Raw genomic sequence first — 19,269 nt, forward strand, 5'->3', positions numbered from 1 at the left:
AGATTAGGAGATTCAAACATTGAATAATAATCATCATGACTATCATTCTTAAATACTCATTTGGAACCAAACAAGAAAACCTTGATGATGATTTCCTCCCTTTGTGTTTACGGATCATGGTCAGCACCGCAGATTTGAGGCCGGTGTGTTCTTATCTTCCTTTGCTGCATCTGCAACCACGCGTTGCTTTTCTCTTCGGCATTTGACCGAACACCACGTGTGCCTACAACTTTTGACTCATATTACGGAAACTTTTTCCTGTTCTCGCACGTGCAGTTCATCTTTTTAAATGCAGAACTCAAATCCTTTCTCACCGGTCCGATTTTGCTTCAGGACTGTCCAGCGAACCGTCCGATTTACTACAAATAAATCGTAGCCGTTGGTCTACACATGTGTGATTTTAAGTGAGTTAAGTGATTTACCCGACCGGTTTGCTGTTTACGAACCGAATCCATTCACCGGACCAAGCAAACCAACCCATATGATTTTCAAAATCATTTGAAAACACCAAAACACAGGTGTGAACAAGATTTCTGACATCGTCTTCTTCCCTGATTTCAGAACCTCTGAAGAAGCAGTCTTGTGAAATGTAGATTCATTTCTTCGCTGTGGTCGTTTGCTTTCCTTTTCCTTATTCTTTTTTCTAGTCTTTGATGATCGGGCCTTAAGGAAGAAGGAAAATGAACTAAACTGATTTTCTGGTTTTTCTTTCTTTTCTATTTGACTATTTGAGTCTCCTCCAGATTCGCCAAGTCTCTATGTTCTCTACAAATATTTCACCTTTGAATTGTTAATTTTATTTGCCCTTGTGGTTTTCCTTATCATTTGTTCATTTTTATTTAGATAAATTGTGAAGCTGCCAGTGGAAGTCATACATATTTCTTTACTCTTCTCTGTCTTCCTCTGTATTCTGTTTCCATCTTCAAATTGCTCCTTTCAGGTTGTGTGACTGTAGATCAGAAAGGCATTCTTTGGATTTATCCTTGACCAGAAAATTCCGTCTTTCCTTTTCTTTTCTTTCTGGTTTAATATTTTGTCTGAGGCATTTAAGATCTCTTTTCGAATTTGGGAAGTGGATTTTTTTTAGATTCTCATGTCATGCTCATATGAAAAGGTATTCGGATTCCTTGCAAATGCCTGTCAGTTTGAGTCTCCTCTTATTATCAATCTCCATCTCTCTGCATTTCCTCTCAGGATTCCCTTTCCCCCTGCAACTCTGTCCTCTATATATCAACCTAATTTGGCTTAACTCATAACCTCCCCCGTTTGAATGAACGGGAGGTTGAAGAAGACAGGACGAAACTAGAAATAGAGAAAGAATCCAGTTGGGTTCCCATTGATATGTTCTGTGTTTGTCAATGATGAAGTGGGGGATGGAAATATTTTCACCGCAATCCAATTTCACTAGCTCGAATTGGCAGCTTCAAGAGAACAAGAGCACCAAATGGACACACGAAGAGAACAAGATGTTTGAGAATGCCCTGATCGATGCTATAGAGTTGCAGAGATGACCCTATCTATGAGAACATATCTTGTTTGACATATAGTTGAACATGCAAGATTCTCCTGGACATATAGCTGAAAGATTTTTGAATCTCTATGAGAATAGTCAACAAGCAACAGAAGTCAACTCTTGGAATGAAATCTCAAGAAGGGAAAATCTGTTCTAGTAGTGGACAAATTACACCACCAGAAGCTTATTCAAACTGAATGACTGTCAAAGCTGTGGATGCAACACAATGGGTCCAGGCTGCATTGGATACCGATTTATCTAGATGCTCTCTGTTTGTCAAGCAGGATAGAAAGAAGCTCTACATGATGAGAAAATTTATTGTATTGTCTTGAAAAAATCCTATTCAACCTCAAGTAAAGATGTCAATTCTAAGAGCCCTTCTTCTCAGAACAAAGCAAACCCCAGAATTCCCAGAAGCATGTCTGATTTGAACACCAAGAAGGCTTCTTCGGGAAAGCAGGTTGTGGTTCCTGGGCCAAAGAAGACAAATACAGAGAAGGGTAAATGGTCAAAAGGAAGTGACTTGAATGAGACAGCATCAATGCCAAAACAGCTGTTCTTGTATTGTGGATAGTTCCTGAAATACTTGGAAGATTCACTATGCATTGGTTTTGGACTAAAACGAGGGGAAGAAGACGATGGGATTGCGGTCCTCGTTGGACAGATTAAAAGGTTGGAACCCTAAACCCTAAACCCTAAAAACCAACCCCCAAACCCAATACCCGAAACTAGCCTAAATGAGCAAAGTACCCATTATGCCCACAAAAGACCAAAATCCCTTACAGACCAAATTACCAAAAATCCCCTCTACAACCAAAATAATCTCTGTAAACAATAAACAACAGGGATACTGAAACAACAAAACATGTAATTTATGTAGATTTCCCTAACCCAGTGCTCCAATTGTGTTTTGAGAACCTTGCTTATACTGCAGCCACACAGCTGGATAATTGCAGTAGTACATTACGTACAATATGTAAGTGCCGATAGCACTAAATTTCCTTTAATTAAAGTTTTTCTATTCACCAAAAAAAAAAAAAAAAAGGGATAATTAATATTCTTCCCCTTTACTTTGGTTTGGTTACTAGTACAAGAGATAAAGTAGTGGGTAACAATAATTATCCTAAAACAAAATATCCAAATTGTCCCTTATGACCAAACTACCCTAAATGACCAAATGCCCTATAATAAGAGTGAGGTTATTGTCCTGAGGAAACATATTGGATATCTCACCGGTACTGACACCTGAGTAGCAGAGCTCCTCAAGCCCAAAATAGAGAGCCGAAACCAAGAGTCCCAAATAACTAATAAAAGGGACCTCTCCCATGTAATCCCCATTAGGGCCACTACATACAACACCAAGACACAAGCTCAGTTCTTAGTTCTTCCCGTGATTGATCGCCACAATGGACCAACCAAAAGGAATCTTACACATTAAGGCCTCAGGTTGGGGAATTACCTTAGTGAACACCACCTGATTCCTCATGTCCCAAAGAAAATAACATGTACTAATGAAGATGAATTATCCTATTGAAAAACTTTCCTATATCATTGGAGATAAAGGGGAGAAGAGACCGAGAAAGTCTCCATGCGACAAGGCCCTTGAAGCTTAGCATGGATATACATAATCGGAAAAGAGGACAAAAATCAGGGAATAGCATTAAAAACCTGAAGATGTGAGCAAGAAAGTACAGATTTTTTCTTCCAGATAAATCAACGAACTTCAACCAGAAATCCAAACAATGGAAAGGGGATAGGGAAGAAAAAGAGAACCCAAGATATCCAAGCCTACCATACGCAACAACAAAAAAGTTGACAGACTTTTGCAGGCAGCTAAGGTCTGAAATAGGCAAAAATAACCAAGCCACCTCAAACCAACACATCGAAATAGAATACTTCATCTACAAAACCATCAACATACTCCAATCAGCCTTCTTTTCCAGGAAGGCTCAAAACAGAGATAAAGACTCAGTCAGAAATGTAATAACCTGCCACAAGTCAGTTGCTCATGTAAGAAGTTATGTAGAAGTTATGAGACACCCAGAATTGTTAGCGCACCCAGAATCCCACCAACTACTCTCTTATTCTATTAATTTTCTTCTCTTTAGAGAGTGATTTTTCTTACAAATCTTTGATGAAGGAAGATTGAAAATGATAAATAATTATTTTCTTTCATTTTCGATCAAATCACGCTGGAAAATAAATCGATCACATATCTATTTTAATGATAGATACTTTCAGAAAGAGATATAAATTCCTAGATCCATGTTGTAGTTAGTTTTTCGTTTCATCTTGGTTGGAGAGGCTTGTGTGGTGTCTCAATAATGTGCTTTAGACCTAGAATCCCCAAAAATTGAAGATGGGTGATCTAACGTCTGAATTTTGGACATGGAATTCTGCCAGAAGACGTGGCAGTTGCTTAAGGAGGTCACTTGAACCAACCGGCTCAAGCAATTGACCCAAGCGACCAGTTGGTTCACAAAGCCTATTTTGAGGTTGTTTCTGCTCAGTTTGATTCTTGAATCTAAATGTAACTTTAGAATTTACTGAGATCTACTAGAATATTTGATTGTGAGAATCTTAATCATTTATCAGTATTTTTTGGCGAAGTCAAGTAAAGACATAATTACATATTATGTTGGATTGTTTGATGTGCTAATCTGTTCATTATCCTAAGCATGTCTATAATCCTTTAATGGTGTAATTATTGTTTATGCATGCTTAATTATTTGTTGCGTCTAGAACTTCTTCGAGAGCCGGATATTGAGATGACCACCTTAAGAGCTCTCCAACCAAGTTGGAATAATTGGGATGCCTGCACACACAAAGAAAGCAAGAACGGTCCAGCCTAGTTTTGGCCGGGGAACCGCCTCCGACGCTCAAGTCAGCCTAGGCAACAATAATGGTTCTTGAGAGAGTTCTCAAGAACGTAATGAGTAAGTACTCAGATGAAAGTTCTCGTACCTTTCTCCATGTAGGAGGTGGGTTTATATAGAGGTTACCTGAAGGCGGCGATTCCTTAAGTTTCGGATCCATAGTTGAGGAGTGAGTGGAGTCTCTTTGGAATAACGGCTCCTTCTTTGTCGGACTAGATAGAGCCGTTATCTGATGACTCATCTCCCCAATTCTCGGAACGGCTCTTACTGAGTAGTTATCTGTAACTAACTCTCTTGACCTAGCCGTCTTCTTCAACGTCTCTCTTGGACTTAGTCCAAATGGGCTTCTTGAGCTTATTCCGTGCATGTTCCCTGAAGGGGTGAATATGCTTCCTCTCGAGGGGGTTTTCTGTGCTTCTCAAGGGAGAACACTATTCCTCCCGAGTCTTTAGAATAATCATGGCCCGAGGGGGTTTTCTATGCCTCTCAAGGGAGAACATTATTCCTCCCGAGTCTAGAGAATAATCATGGCCCGAGGGGGTTTTCTGTGCCTCTCAAGGGAGAACACTATTCCTCCCGAGTCTTCAGAATAATCAAGTCCCGAGTGGGTATGCGTTCGTCCCGAGGGGGGGTCCTCGAGATATATGTTCTCCACAACATTATTTATTGTGAAAAATGATAATTATTGTGATTTACTTTACTGGTTTTCATATGCATTGGGGATAAACTTGATGAGAAGGTCATTAGTGAGATCGAAGACGTAGGGAGAAAACTATTTGATCTATTTCACACCATCAATGTTCTTGAATTCTTCCCTTCATTTGGGAAATATTCTACAGAAATCGTTGGCAGCAATTGCTTGAAATGCGAAAAAGAGAGGAGTCCATCATAATCCCTCTAATAAGAGCCTGGAAAGAAGGAAAGAATCAGAACCCAGATAATGAATTCTTCGTCTCTTATGTTGATACGATGTTCAATCTTGAAATCCCAGATGATGATGATGATGGAGGAAGAGGGAAGCTTACAGAGCAAGAAATGGTGACTCTTTGCTCAGAATTTCTTAATGCAGGCACTGACACAACATCTACTGCTCTGCAATGGATCATGGCTAACCTTGTGAAGAACCAAGAAGCCCAGGAGAAGTTGTATTCTGAAATCAAAGGAGTAATTGAAGAAGCAAGAGAGATTAAAGAAGAGGATTTGATGAAGATGCCATATTTGAAGGTAGTGGTGTTGGAAGGGCTAAGGCTTCACCCACCAGTCCATATCGTGGTGCCACATTCTGTCACGGAAGATATTGTGTTTGATGGCCATATCATACCAAAAAATGCTACGGTTAATTTCATGGTAGCACAGATGGGGCGGGACCTAAAGGCTTGGAAAGATCCTATGGAGTTTAAACCTGAAAGATTCTTATTGGGTGGTCATGATCATGATGATCAACGGGTAGTGTACGATATGACAGGGAGTAGGGAGATTAAGATGATGCCGTTTGGTGTAGGGAGGAGGATTTGCCCTGGACTTTCATTAGGTGTGCTACATCTGGAATATTTTGTTGCAAATATGATTAGAGATTTCAAATGGACGGCTGTTGAGGGAGTTGGTGTTGACTTGTCAGAGAAGCAAGAATTCACGGTTCTCATGAAAAAACCATTGCAAGCTTATATATCTTCAAAGATGAATTAAGAAGATTCTCGTCGCTGTAGATTGTACATATTGCATATATTTACATATACGGAAGAAGCTTCAATCTTAAGTATTTGTTTTTGTCAACTGAGTCACTCCTGTAAGGTTCATTTATAAGTTATGTAATGTAAAACTTGTTGCTGAAGATGTGAAGTCGTTTTCAAGTTCTTTGAGCCTCTTAATATTCATGCTTATATCCCAATTCTTCTTTGTCTTGAAATAATACTATGTTAGTAAAATGCCTCGAACAAGTCAACTACGTATTTTGATCAACCCATCTAGATAGACGAGGTGAGTAGGTAACAAAAGTTTTTATTTTTTCAAGGGGAATTTCTCCTTTGAGATAATAAATGTGTGTTATTAAGTTTAGCAACACATTTGATTGATTATTCCACAATTGATGATGATTTCCTCCCCCCCCCCTCTTAAAAACCAGTAGTTTTATATATGGAGATAACTATTTATATATACAAAGGTTTCTCCTTGGTCTTGAAAAGATTTTAGCTCTTTACCTCATGCTTTATGAAGAGTAGTTCTCCTTCCTCACTAATTGAAGCAACTCCTTGGAGTTGGAATGATGATTTTCGCTATGTAACATAAAATTATTTTTTCCTTTGCTCATACCGATTTGGCATCGATCCATCTTTATTTTCTACAATGAACTTCTATTAGAGGCATAAACAATTATATTAAACAAAATAGAAATCAAGTGCTTGAAAAATATGTGCTAATATGGGAACTCTACCCATCAGAATCAAAATCCCCACCGAATTTTACAGTTTGTATCACCTTAATGCTCATTGAAAACCTAATCTACCTCCGATCTTGAAAATAATACATGCATATATTTCTGAATTTTCACAATTTTTCTGGAGTTCTCCTCCCATTTCTTCAAATGTATTTCCATCTAAATATGATAAATTATTATCACAAAAACCATGATAATTAACATCATTTCAGACATGGATGGTATTACTAAGCTTAATTTGCGAGACACTGCATGCTCAATCTCAAGACACAAATTTTGAGTTCTAAGTACTCTCTAATTCCTTGATTGTCATATGCAGCTTTAGATTTGAAAGCTCCATATGTGCATAGCATGAAATTCAACCATGGAAGTTAATTTGACTCAATTGTTTTTCCTTTTTTGTTTGAGCTTAATTAGTATTATTGCATCTCCTAGCATGTTGCATTGAGTTTCATTCCAAAACTGCACTAGACTCAAGAGTTAGTATTGGCGAGAATTTTTCTCCCAAAGGTCTTCACCCTTGTGCTGAAAATAAAGAGAGAGCCACATGGACGAATCAATCGAAACGAAAGAACTGCTTAAATTCTTACATGGAAAAAACATTCTCCGTTATTAAACATCTGAGCAATTTTGTGAATAATTAGTCTATCATATATCAAACGCTCACACTGCGTCTCTTTTTCATCTGCTCCATCGTTTTTCTGGGACTTGGATCTTTATCTCTACATGCAGTGCAGGTGGGTTTAAGCCTTCAAGAACATCAGTGTTTGTACAAACCGTGTTAACCCAGTTGGAAATTTTCAAGTCTGATGATTCCAGCACAACTTTCCATTGTATCTCTGAAACACCCAAAAGCCAATACTTCGAAATCTCCCAAGAATTGGGGATTTTAATTTGCGGCAGCCGCTGCTGCCAGCTGCCGAGGGGTAAGGATTTTGTGAACAATCTCCGGGGGTCACCGTTGAGTAGTTTCTCATGATCCCATTCGGCTGATGATTGATGAATTCCGCTACACGAATGGAAGAAGTACATTTGGAAATTCACATCTACATGAATTTTCATAATAAGCGCTCCCAAACACACCCTTATCCGAATACGTGGCTTTAACTAGCTAGAATTTGGCAGCATCCTCACCCTCCTAAGGGTGTCAATCGGTACGGTTTCGGTGCGGTACCAACTTTGAATACCGAAAATCAGAACCGTACCGTACCAAATTTAAACGGTACGGTACGGTTTCGGTATTAAATCGGTACAGAAAAACAGTTTAAACACGGTATCTAGTGTGGTACAATTTTGGTACGAATGAACTTATGCCACTTTTGTTATTAGTTCATTAAGATCCTAATGAAATTGCGATCAACCAATCGATATAATTTGAAATTAACATAGATAAAGCAAATAAATCTAATTAATAGAGACAAAACAAGTAAATCTAAGAAGAGAAGTAAATGATGAAACGAAAAATTGAAATAGCGAATTAGGGATAGGGAAAATGTTAAGTGTTTTAATTGTAAAATTACAATTTATATCTCTTAATTTGGTACGGTTTAGGTACGTACCGACGGGATGAGTACCTAAAACCGGAACCATATCGAAGAAATTCGGTTTCGGTACGGTAAGGTGCAGTTTTAGACAGCGCGATTCGGTACGGTTAAACGGTTTTAATACGCAATTGACACCCTTACCCTCCACGTACATTGCATTTCCTTTGGAAAGCCATCCAGGATAAACTACATACTATTGATCATCTAACTCAACACGGTTGTCACATACCAAATAATTGTCTATTTTGCACATCAACTTCTTCATCAATGCAACATTTTTTCATACTTTGTCCTATCATGACCTACATTTTAGATCAGCTGTGCCAAAGTGGAATACCAATTAACCTATCCACTTTCATTAAGACAAGTGTTAATCAATCTCTATTCCATCACACAACAAAATGTTCAAGTTTATCAAATTCTCATTTCTCTTTGGGCACTCTGGAGCCTCCATACTTCCAGAATTGCTCGTTACAGGATGCTACTCAATACATACGCATATCATTGCTCGAGAGTTTCATCCTCCACCCTTTACATCAAGACCTTCAAAAACACAACGTTTGATCCGCAAGGAACCACCTCAACAAGGATGGGTGAAGATCAATGTTGATGGCTCTTCTTATGTTGATTGCTACCTCTCTAGCATAGGTGGTTTAGCTCAAAACTAGGACCATCAGGTTCTTTTTCCTTTTGGGCAAGGTCAACGCACACAGGTTCTTCTGATAGCTGAAGCACTGCAATTCGCACGGCTCTCCAATGTACACAACAACTTTATCTCTCACATCATTGTAGAAACAAACAATCAAGCTCTGACGACATTTTAACTTCACGAACTCATCCTCCTTGAATGGTCACTCCTCTTGTACAAGACATTTTTCATCTTGCTGACACCTTCTCTGACTGTTAGTTTCGCCATATACTTTGTGAAGCTAATTTTGTTGTTGATGTCCTTGCTAAAATAACCTCTAAACCACATGATAGGTTCTATTATGTTAATTCTCCCTCCCCCCCCCCCCCCCCTTCCTCTCCTTTCTTGGGCCTTGCTTTTTGATAATCTCAGATGTAAAATACCTAGAGAATTAAATATTACTAAATAAATTAATATTATTTCTGACAAAAAATACAACTTCAAAGACAAGCAGCTGTCCTCAGAAAAGGGAATAAAAATACAGTTTTAAGCAGGGAACCATTTTTCGCGAAATATAGTCAAAATTCAGTGATTTCGCCCCCTGGCGAACCAAAACCAAGGGGCGAAACGAGATTGGCAAGATATCGCTGTTTTCTGTTATTTTTCGCTGTTTATTGCCGAAATCGGCGATAAACACTAAACTTCGCTGCCAACGGCGGTCTCCGACGGCGTCACCATGCTCGCAGCAACCATCTATGCATATTCCTAGAGAGAGAAAGAGAAAAGGAGAGAGAAAGCTTGCTATTGAGATACTTGAGAAAAAATATTTAGCAGTTGCAGAGAGAGAGGTTAGGGACGAAGGACGAAGAGTGGGAGAGAGAGAGTTAGAAAGGCAAAGAGTTTGATTTGAATATTATTTATTATTGCTTTTACACTGACAATTGATGTTATGTTTTGTACTTTTGTAAAAATATTTTATATTATTTCTATTACCTTTTTAAGTTTTACATTTATCATACATAGATACTCGCACCGATATTTTGCTTTTACATTAAAGTGGAAACTGCAGACATTTATGAATGTCTTTTCAGATGTTAATAATAATTTACTTTGAATAAAGCTTTTAAGGCAGCGAAATCTCACAGAAAAATCGGCGAGATTTCGCCATCTCGCCCGGTTCGCTGGGTAGCGAACTAGGCGAGATGAACGATACTTCGTTCTTTGGTTTTAAGACAAAACGTACCAATGTTCTAATTCTTAAAATCTATCCAAAATAGAAAAGTTATTAGGAAACTAATTCCATTATGTTTCATACTGTATCACTTTAGTCCTGTTCTTTGTCCATCTCGACAGCCTCATCATCATTATATGTACTATAGTCAATCATGACAATTCTATAAAATTCTTCTTTTAAGTTTTAAATGAATAAACCAATCAGCTTAATACACAAAAGTCCAAACACATCTATGCGGACGTCCGTCTAAAGTTAATTTTGTTACCCAATAATTATAATTGTGAAACATCATTTTCCCAATTATTCTATAAAATTGTTCTTTAAGTTTTAAATGGATAAACCAATCGGATTATTACACAAAACTCCAAACACATCTCATTTTGAATTCTGTTACCCTTTTTTTTGGGTAGGATTAATTATGTTACCCAATAAGTAATAAATCTTATCTCATAATCTGTGACACATCATTTTCTGAAGTAACTAAAGTTTATCGAAAAATTTTTGATGAACTACTAAAATATTAATACAGCTTGCATATATATGTGAGATCATATATGGCTTTACTTTCAAGTAAAAAGACTGTTGTCAAGCTAAAAACTATAAAGGCCAAAACCTCACCTGCCGTAGCTGCAATCACTCCCAGCACTACAGTGTTCTTTTCCAAGCTCCCCAGAAGCAGCCATCTGCCCGTGTAATCCAAGACAGTGGTGCATGAAGCAAAATCAGTGCATGAAGCAAAATCAGACCTTTTTTTTATTTCGGTAACCAAAGCAAAATGAGACCTATTCCCCTCTCTTGTTAACATCCAATATAGCTTGGTGTCACTGCTTCTCCATAACGATACATACCCAAAAGAACTGTTTTACAACATGCAATAATTCAGAAACAAAAGGTAACTCAATTACGAATCAAAAGAAAGTTCACTTACTTTTAAGGACACAAAAGCAAACAGCTGCAATATTGTCATCTCAAAGCAATTATCAATACATTGTAATGCCCACAATCCATTCTTGACAGCAACTCCACTTCCAAAACGAATCATAACCATAAAATTGTGAACGAATTTTACAGAACGACACTCGAAAATTAGAACTAGGTAAAAATTGAGCAACTTCAAGCAAAAATTTGCTCATAGTAATAATCCCATAACATGATTTGCTCAGGAAGTCGACAAAAGGTAAAAATAAAAAAATAAAATCCAGACTTCTGGGAACTATCTAAAAATATGACCAAAAAAAATAAAATAAATTAAATCTCCTCGTTGACAAGGTGGAATAATTGTTACATTTATCTATAGACTACACCCAAAGGAGCCTCGCAAGCCACTGTCCAATTTTTGTTAGCACGGTTGATGACATACAACAGCATGGACAGCATCCTGACCAAATACAGCCAACCACTCCCACCCATTTGACAACTTCACAAATATGATTACTATTCTTTACAAGGTTGGATTCAGGCTAAACCTCCTACCTACGTACATCTACTTGTTTGTAGAAGAGAACATAAGCCTGGTCGTGCAGCACCTTGCTTGTGCTCACCGCAGTGACAGATGCATCATCATACCTAAGCCATTTGCCATCAGAGTATCGGGTATCAGCAGTGTAATGCCCTTTCGAGGGCTCCCTCCCATGATGAGTGATAGTGGCAACTAGCTCATATTTTCGACCCTAGAAACACCACAATGAGATAAAGAGTAAGATGGAACTTCATTTTCCATGTGAAGTCATTAGAGTGATTAGGTGTTCACAAACATGGAAAATCATTTAAGGCAACCAAAGCGATTGGGGCTCCGCCTAGGCAATTAGACGACAAAGCGGCACCCAAAGCGGTCAAGTCAAATTTTTTCAATGCTACTAATTTTAAATTGACACATTCCTATTCATGGGGGAAATAAAAAAGCAAGTACTCAAGAATCATAATTATGAACAATTACCCAAAAAAGAACACAAAGAAAGTAGTAATTTTACATTTTACTTACCTCTATGATAGTGTGATGCCAAATAAGTGCCTTGTGCATAGTCCCTATGAAGAATTTGACCCGATTTGTTTGAAATAAACGAATAATTTTTGAATCCGAATCGAAATTGATGTCAGTTTTTTACCACTTTTCTAACCAAACACGATAAATTAATAGATGACATCATTCCAATTTCCAAATCATTATCCATTTAATGATATTCACTGCAACAAAGCAGTAACGTTTAGGTGAAAAAGCGGCTAAAAATAGCATGTCAACACAGCGCTGACAAATAAGGCAGTTTTTCAACCACCTTACAGCCTAGGCCAATGCTTTAAAGACCATGGACAAGAATAAATAAATTTGGTGACGGGCCTTCAGGCAATCAACTACAAAGAGTCAAAATATTCAACAAGAATTGTGCCTTCATGCCAATCCCATGAATGTGGTTCCTGTAGAAAGGTAGCTACTAGTTGAGCTACATGATAAATATGAACAATTTATGGTGTCAATTTTCAGGACCTAACAATGTGATTCTTTGTACACAAAAATCAACATTTGGATCTATAGTACGAAGTAAATATTTCTTCGAATCTTCAATGTATGAAAACATTAGGTTTGTGCGCTTTGCATGATCCTCCCTCTACCATGTCATCCGTTCACCCTCCCATCTCCCCATTCATGCTACTGGTGGTTCTGATCTTATGGACTTACACCTCAATCAACTCTGCAAATCTCCATCTAATGTCGCCCTTCCACATCTCTCGATGGTGTCTCTGTCTCTAATCGGTTACCTTCTCAGACCTCTGACCCTCGAGCAACCCTTTTGCGTTGCCTTCAACCTGATAACCGAGTTGGACCATCATCCGATGGTAGCTTGCATCTTTCCCCTTCTTCCCAACCTTTGACCCCCTACATTGATACCTCTTGGAACCCCACACATCCACTGCCTGCACCCATTTCATCTTTATCCCAACCCCAATTAGCCTCCTCTGGATCAAACCCTAGGTTACCTAACAACTGAGTCATGGTGGGGCCCACACCCATTTTGAAACCTAACATCTTACAACCAGCTACTTGTATTAGGCCCTGCCACCCCTCCCCCATTCCATCTAATGGGCCTCAACCTCCTTTTGGGCTAAGCCCCAATTCATTTATTCAACCCCTAGCCCATATCAGGCTCGCCTTTTTTGCGACCCACTAAGGACTTTGAATCATTTGGCTCGAACCTCCTTTTGATGCAACCCACTTGGACTGACTACCCCTTGCTCAAGCTTTTCCATTGATCCCAACATATTTGAAACTCCCTCCCCCTTGTGTGAGACTTCCCCTTTGTGATGATCGGTTGGATACTTTTGTCCCCTTTATTGCTGCCCCCACCCCTAGTAGTAGCTATAATGATGCCCCCTCCCCCAATAGCTATAATGTCAAACATTCTTATTTCAAATGTTAGGGGGCTCAACTCCCTCGCTAAACGAGCTGATGTAAAAAATACCCTTCGTGAGTCGAAGGCCTCTTTTTGTGCCCTTCTTAATAAGAACCAACACTAAGGAGGGTTTATGAAGGCTTTGGCTAAGGGTTTTAGGGTTTATAAGGCTGCTGGATTTGTTATTTCAGATCTGAAATTTTATAGGATTTCGAATTTCAGATTTGAAACTCAAATCCTAGGTTAACTAGAATTCGGCTAGACTTAAGGTTTGGAGTGGGGAAGGTATCCTGCAGTTCAGAGTTGGTTATATCTTTGTTCTGTAGTTTAGGGACTGTTTAGAGGAGGTAGGGGGACTGAGGTATGAAGGTTAGAGAATTTTCTGGAGTATATATATTCTGCAACTTCTCAAGGAACAAGATGAAGTGCAGAAAGTTTCAAAACTCAAGAAAGAAGGCTGAATGGGCAAACTAAGATTAGGACTCTGTTCTTGGCTCAAGGGCGACCAAAAGGGAAGAAATAAGGGTTCAATTGGCGTTGGGAATGTGGGTTTCCTCTTAGGGTTAGGACTGTAAACGTGGGGAAGAGGATGGGAGATGACTTCTAGGAATTAGGAAAGGGCTGGAATTTTCAGAGAACTGAATGGGAAGGGTACAAGGGTATTTGCAATGGGTACCTAAAGGGGAGGGGTTGGGATGGCTGCAGGCAGCAAGGGAAGAAGGCTGGGGTTGGGGATGGGGTTACACTTGAAAGAACTGCAAAATGCTCTCTGTAGAATGCTTGAATCACAGTTTTTCTGAAGCTTGAATGAGAAGGAGAAGAATTGAAGTTGCAGCAATTTCCAGCTGCAGGTCACCCTCCTAGGGATCCCACAATTATACTGGTCTATTCTTCACAACTCAATTCATTCAATTAATCCAATCTGAAAATAACTTACACTAGAAAGGCTATTTAGAGCCTGAAACAAAGGATTCAGACTCATATTGGATTATCCTGACTGTTAGGGTCCCATCACAACTTAACTTGGACCCCGAAAAAGGTACACAATTATTACCCAATCTCAGGCGGATCTCACGTAAGTCACCTAATGCTAATTAGACAACAAACAAACTGGACCCAAAAAGGAAAAACTCTTTTCTAATTTAAGTTATCCTTAAAGTAGGGACTTCTAAATAAGACACAATGCTTTCCTAAATTAACACAACTCTGTAAGTCTTTCCAATTGCAACTTCAAAACAAATAACATGACTCTCAAGACTTCAAAATAAACTAAATTTACTGGATTTTGGTCTTCATTATAGTTCAATCTAGGAGTAGGAATTGACCATTCTACACCTGGGATGGATTCGGCCTCCCCGACTCACAGTTGGGCTTGGGCCCTTTTCTTTCTTTTTTTTTTTTTTTTGGGGGGAGGGGGGTCCAACCCTGGATACATCAGCCCTACTTCAGACCTATGTCCGAAGTGATAATGTCCATTGGATTGCCCAATCTATTGCCCCCTTTTGGTCCTTTCTTTTTTACCCCAATGGTCAAATGGGCTCTTTGGGACCCAACAAAATTGCACGTCTCCCTCCTGGCTTCCTCCCCCCAATACATGCATTTATGCTTCTCCCCTCCCAACTTAGCTTCTCCCTTTTTCCTCACCATTGTTTACAGTTTCAACCGTGCTTCTAATCGCACCCCCCTCCCTCTCCATTGTTGGTCACATCTAGTGTATTTTTGTCCGATTCTTGCATAAGCGGGTTGGTGGGCATCCCCCGGACCCTATGGTGGTCGACGCATACAACTCTTCCGTCAACGATGCTGGTCTTACTAATCCCAGTTGGTTTAGCCACCTTCTTACGTGGTAAAACCATAGGATAGGATCTGCCCCTATTGCGTCCAAGCTCGACCGCTTATTGGCATATGACACTTGACTTTCTTGCTTTCCAGCTTCCGATGCTTCCTTCTCCCCCCACCAAGTCACTCAGACCACTCCCCTATCTTCTCCACGTCCCACACCTCTCTTCCTTTGGCCCTAAACCCTTCAAATTCTTTGACATGTGGACTGCCAACCCTCCCTTCCTTCTCACTATTAGAGAAGCATAGGATAAACTTGTCCATTGTCACTCCCGCCCTCTCATTGGCCTCGCCCAAAAGCTTCAAGCCCACCATTCCTGGAACTCCTCGTTTGGCAATATCACCACTAGGGTTTCCTCTTTTCATTTTGATCTATCGAGGGTCCAGATTTTCTCCAAGGGGATCCCCTTAACCCTTCCCTAGCGGAAAACGAGAAAGCCCTCGCCTTGAAGCTCTCCTCCCTTTTCTCCAAAGAGGAAAGTTCCCTCTGCCAAAAAGCGAGGATCAAGCTTAAGGACTCTAATATTGCCAACTTCCATCGCTCCTTAAAAGCTCGCCCTAACTTCCAACTCCATGCCCCTCCTCTTGGCCAGTAATGGCTATTGGATCTCCGACCAACCTAGCATCAAGGAGGAAGTTGCTTTCTTCTTCTCTAACCTCCTCTCTCCCCCTTCGCTCCCCCCCCCCCCCCCAAACACACCCTCAACAAATTTGTTGACCCCTCCTCCCTAGCTTCCCTCTATGCCATCCCCTATTCTGAGGAGATCCTCTTCGCCATCTGCTCCACAAGGTCAATCCTGCCCCAAGCCCCGACGGCTTTAGTATGGGTTTCTTCCTTGCCACTTGGGACTTCATTGAGGATGACCTTGTTCAAGCTATCCGAAGCTACCCCAATTCCCTTTGTAACCTCCTCTATAAATTCATCTCTAAGGCCCTAGCAAACCAGCTCAAAAAGGTCATCCCTTGTGAGTGTAACCAGTTGGCCTTCATCTAAGGTCGTAGTATTGCAGATAATATCCTCCTCTATGTAGAGATTGTAGAGGATTTGATAAAGCCACTCATGGAGGATGCCACTTTTGAAGGTGGACTTTATCAGTGAAGTTCTCTCAGCCACGGGTTTTTTGCCCTCCGTTGTCTAGTGGATCAAAATCTGCACCTCCACTCCCCACTTTTTCATTATCACTAAAGGTTACCCCGGGGGTCACTTACCTTCCCATGTTGGCATCCACCAAGGTTGACCCCCCTCCCCCTACCTTTTTTAGACTTGGCTTTGGAGGTCCTTTCCTGCATCCTTCCAATCCAAAACTGATCAGCTCCTTATTTCCCCTATCCCTAAGTGCCAATCCCTCAAGCTCACTCATCTTACCTTTGAAGATGACCTCATGATCATCTCCAAAGCCGATCACTCTTCTATCTCCTCTATCCTCTCCGCTCTCTCCCTCTTTGAATCACTTTCCGAACTTCAGGTTAACCTCGACAAGTCTACTCTCTATCTCTCGGGAGTCTCCAGGTTAGTTCGAGCTAACCTCCTACATTTCACTAGGTTTAAGCTAGGCCCCTCCCTATACACTATCTTGGCCTCCCTCTTACTCCTAATAGGCTCACTAGGCACCATTGTCTGATGCTTGACCACATCCGCAAAAAACTTCAACTTTGGGAAGGTAAGCTCCTTTTATTCATAGGTAGAGTGGTGCTCATCTAGTCGGTCCTCTAGTCTTCCTACCTCTATTGGTGTGGCATCTTCTCTATTCCCAAAGCTATCGTCCGTGCTATGGAATCCCTCTTTTACGCCTTCCTCTGGAAGGGCCAGGAGTCCTCTTGCTTCCTTCATCCCATCAGTTGGTCGAATATATGCTACCCAAAATCTGAAGGGGGCTTAGGGATTCGCCGCATCCAAGATGTCAATGTACCTTGTCTCTTGATACTCATTTGGACATGACTTTTTGGGTTAATTGGGTTTACTCTTACCTTCTCAAATCTAACTCAATATGGACCACTCTTTTACCTCCAACCCTTCCTAGGTCTAGAGGAAGCTCCTGCTTCTAAGATCACGTGCCCTTTCCGCCATCTCCATCCAAATCTATTCTAGCTCTTCCACCTCTTTTTGGCTTGATCTGTGCATTCAATGGGTATACTTTTCACTCTCCTTGGCCCCCGCACAGTTTATGAGACCTACATCCCTTAGCCCCCCTCTCCTCTTTCGTCACTAGTGGCTCCTGAGCCCCCATCCTCCACCTTAGTCTCACACAAGTCTGGGATTCCCTTCCCCCTTTTTAGATTCCCCTTGTGACCTCACTATTTGGATCCCCCTCCCTCCAAATCTTTCACCACATCCTCAGCCTGAAACCTCCTTCGTTCCCGTTCCCCTTGTCCCTTGGACCCACTTGGTCTGGTTCAACGGTCACCTCTCTCACCACTCACTCACCCTCCGTAGAGCCTTTAACCATGCTTTCCCCCCCCCACCACCGAGTCTCCTCTCATTAGCCACCATATCCCAGTTAACTCTAACTGCATCCTTTACTGGAACGATTCAAAGGACCTTGATCACCTTTTCTTCACCTGCCCCTTTTCTTAGTTCCCTTTGGGAAAAGCCCTAACCTCCATATAGCCATATTCGATACTACTTTTGGCTTTGCTCAATATTGGTCTTGGTTTTTGAGAATTTTTTTAAGATTCTCCATTTATGACCAGATTGATAAGCTAGTTTTCAGTGCCACTATCCACCACCTATGGTGGGTGTGCAACCTTAGGAGATGGACTTCCAAATCTTGATCTCTTGACATGATTTGGAACGTCATCTACTTCGATGTTTTTTTAAGGCTCATTTCCATTCCCCACCCCCCCACCCCCCGATTCTTGATACCCCAAGGAATAGGCTCATTGTTGTCTCCAAGGGTCTTCCTTCGTTGGTTCTCCCCTCTTATTTCCCCCTCTTGTACATTCTTTGCTATGTTGGTTTAATATAGTTATTTACTCATCCCAAAAAAAGATTTCTTATATACTAATTAACAACACAACCAACTTAAATGGAAGAGAACTTTTATAAAGGTTAAAAATGTCATACACATCACGAAGAACTGAAATAGCCAACAATGTAGTTAAAGACACACCTCAGAAGTTGGAGAGACAAGTAATTCACGGCCCAGGATCAGTTCAAGAGGAAAGTGCACAGGCTTATGTAGTTTGGTGCTTCCCTGGCTTCCATAGCCAAAACGCATAAGGTGCAATATCATAATCTTTGAAAGAGTCTGTATCTTCACAGATTTGCTAGCACTTACAACTCCAGCCTGCAAGTTTCGATTTGCAGATCATCAATTCATCATAAAGCCTGAGCTTACTTTTTTGTACTAACAGTTCAATAAGTGAAGAAATATTAAACGCACACATGCAAGAGTAAAAGCTGACCAAAAACATAAGAAGAATGCAGTGACTAACTTATAGCAAACGACCCCAAAGCATTCCTAAACCCTTGTTTTGTTTCGGGGCAGGCGCGGCAGGGAGGGGATCTTGGGAAAAGATTTTCAGTTGCAACTAGTGAAGTTTGTTCATGTAAAAGCCTATTTGTCTTCCCAAGAGTTAGAAACAACTTCTAACCAAACAAGTTTCAATTAGACCATGGGGGAAAAGAGAGCAAAAAAGCAGGACCATGATGACCAATTTGGTAAAGGGCAATGTTGGGACCAACACAGTCAGCCATCTAGCAAAGCGCTCAATGTACTTGCATCTTATACACAATAACCCTTCTTATGTAAAAACAAGATCTCCCCCTGGCCAAAACCCTGAATTGGGCCCCAAGGCCAAACCCCAGGTGGCAC

General features: G+C 40.4%; 1 protein-coding gene and 1 pseudogene across 1 annotated transcript in view; one reads left to right on the forward strand and one right to left on the reverse strand.

The window, feature by feature from the left end:
* Positions 1-5,086: 5,086 nt before the first annotated feature.
* Positions 5,087-6,075, forward strand: LOC149006159 (cytochrome P450 89A2 pseudogene; annotated as a pseudogene).
* Positions 6,076-11,468: 5,393 nt separating this feature from the next.
* Positions 11,469-19,269, reverse strand: part of UBP24 (ubiquitin-specific protease 24) — a 54,060-nt gene continuing 46,259 nt past the window's right edge. The window contains exons 7-8 of the mRNA XM_089165025.1: positions 18,565-18,741; positions 11,469-11,899 (exon numbers count right to left, since the gene is read on the reverse strand). Of these exons, the coding sequence (XP_089021151.1) occupies positions 11,699-11,899; positions 18,565-18,741 (378 nt within the window). The 3' untranslated portion in view covers positions 11,469-11,698. The remainder of the gene's footprint in view (positions 11,900-18,564; positions 18,742-19,269) is intronic.

Source organism: Hakea prostrata, chromosome 8 (genome assembly GCF_041222555.1).
Source record: "Hakea prostrata isolate BN-2017 chromosome 8, UWA_Hpros_2, whole genome shotgun sequence".
Taxonomy (NCBI): domain Eukaryota; kingdom Viridiplantae; phylum Streptophyta; class Magnoliopsida; order Proteales; family Proteaceae; genus Hakea; species Hakea prostrata.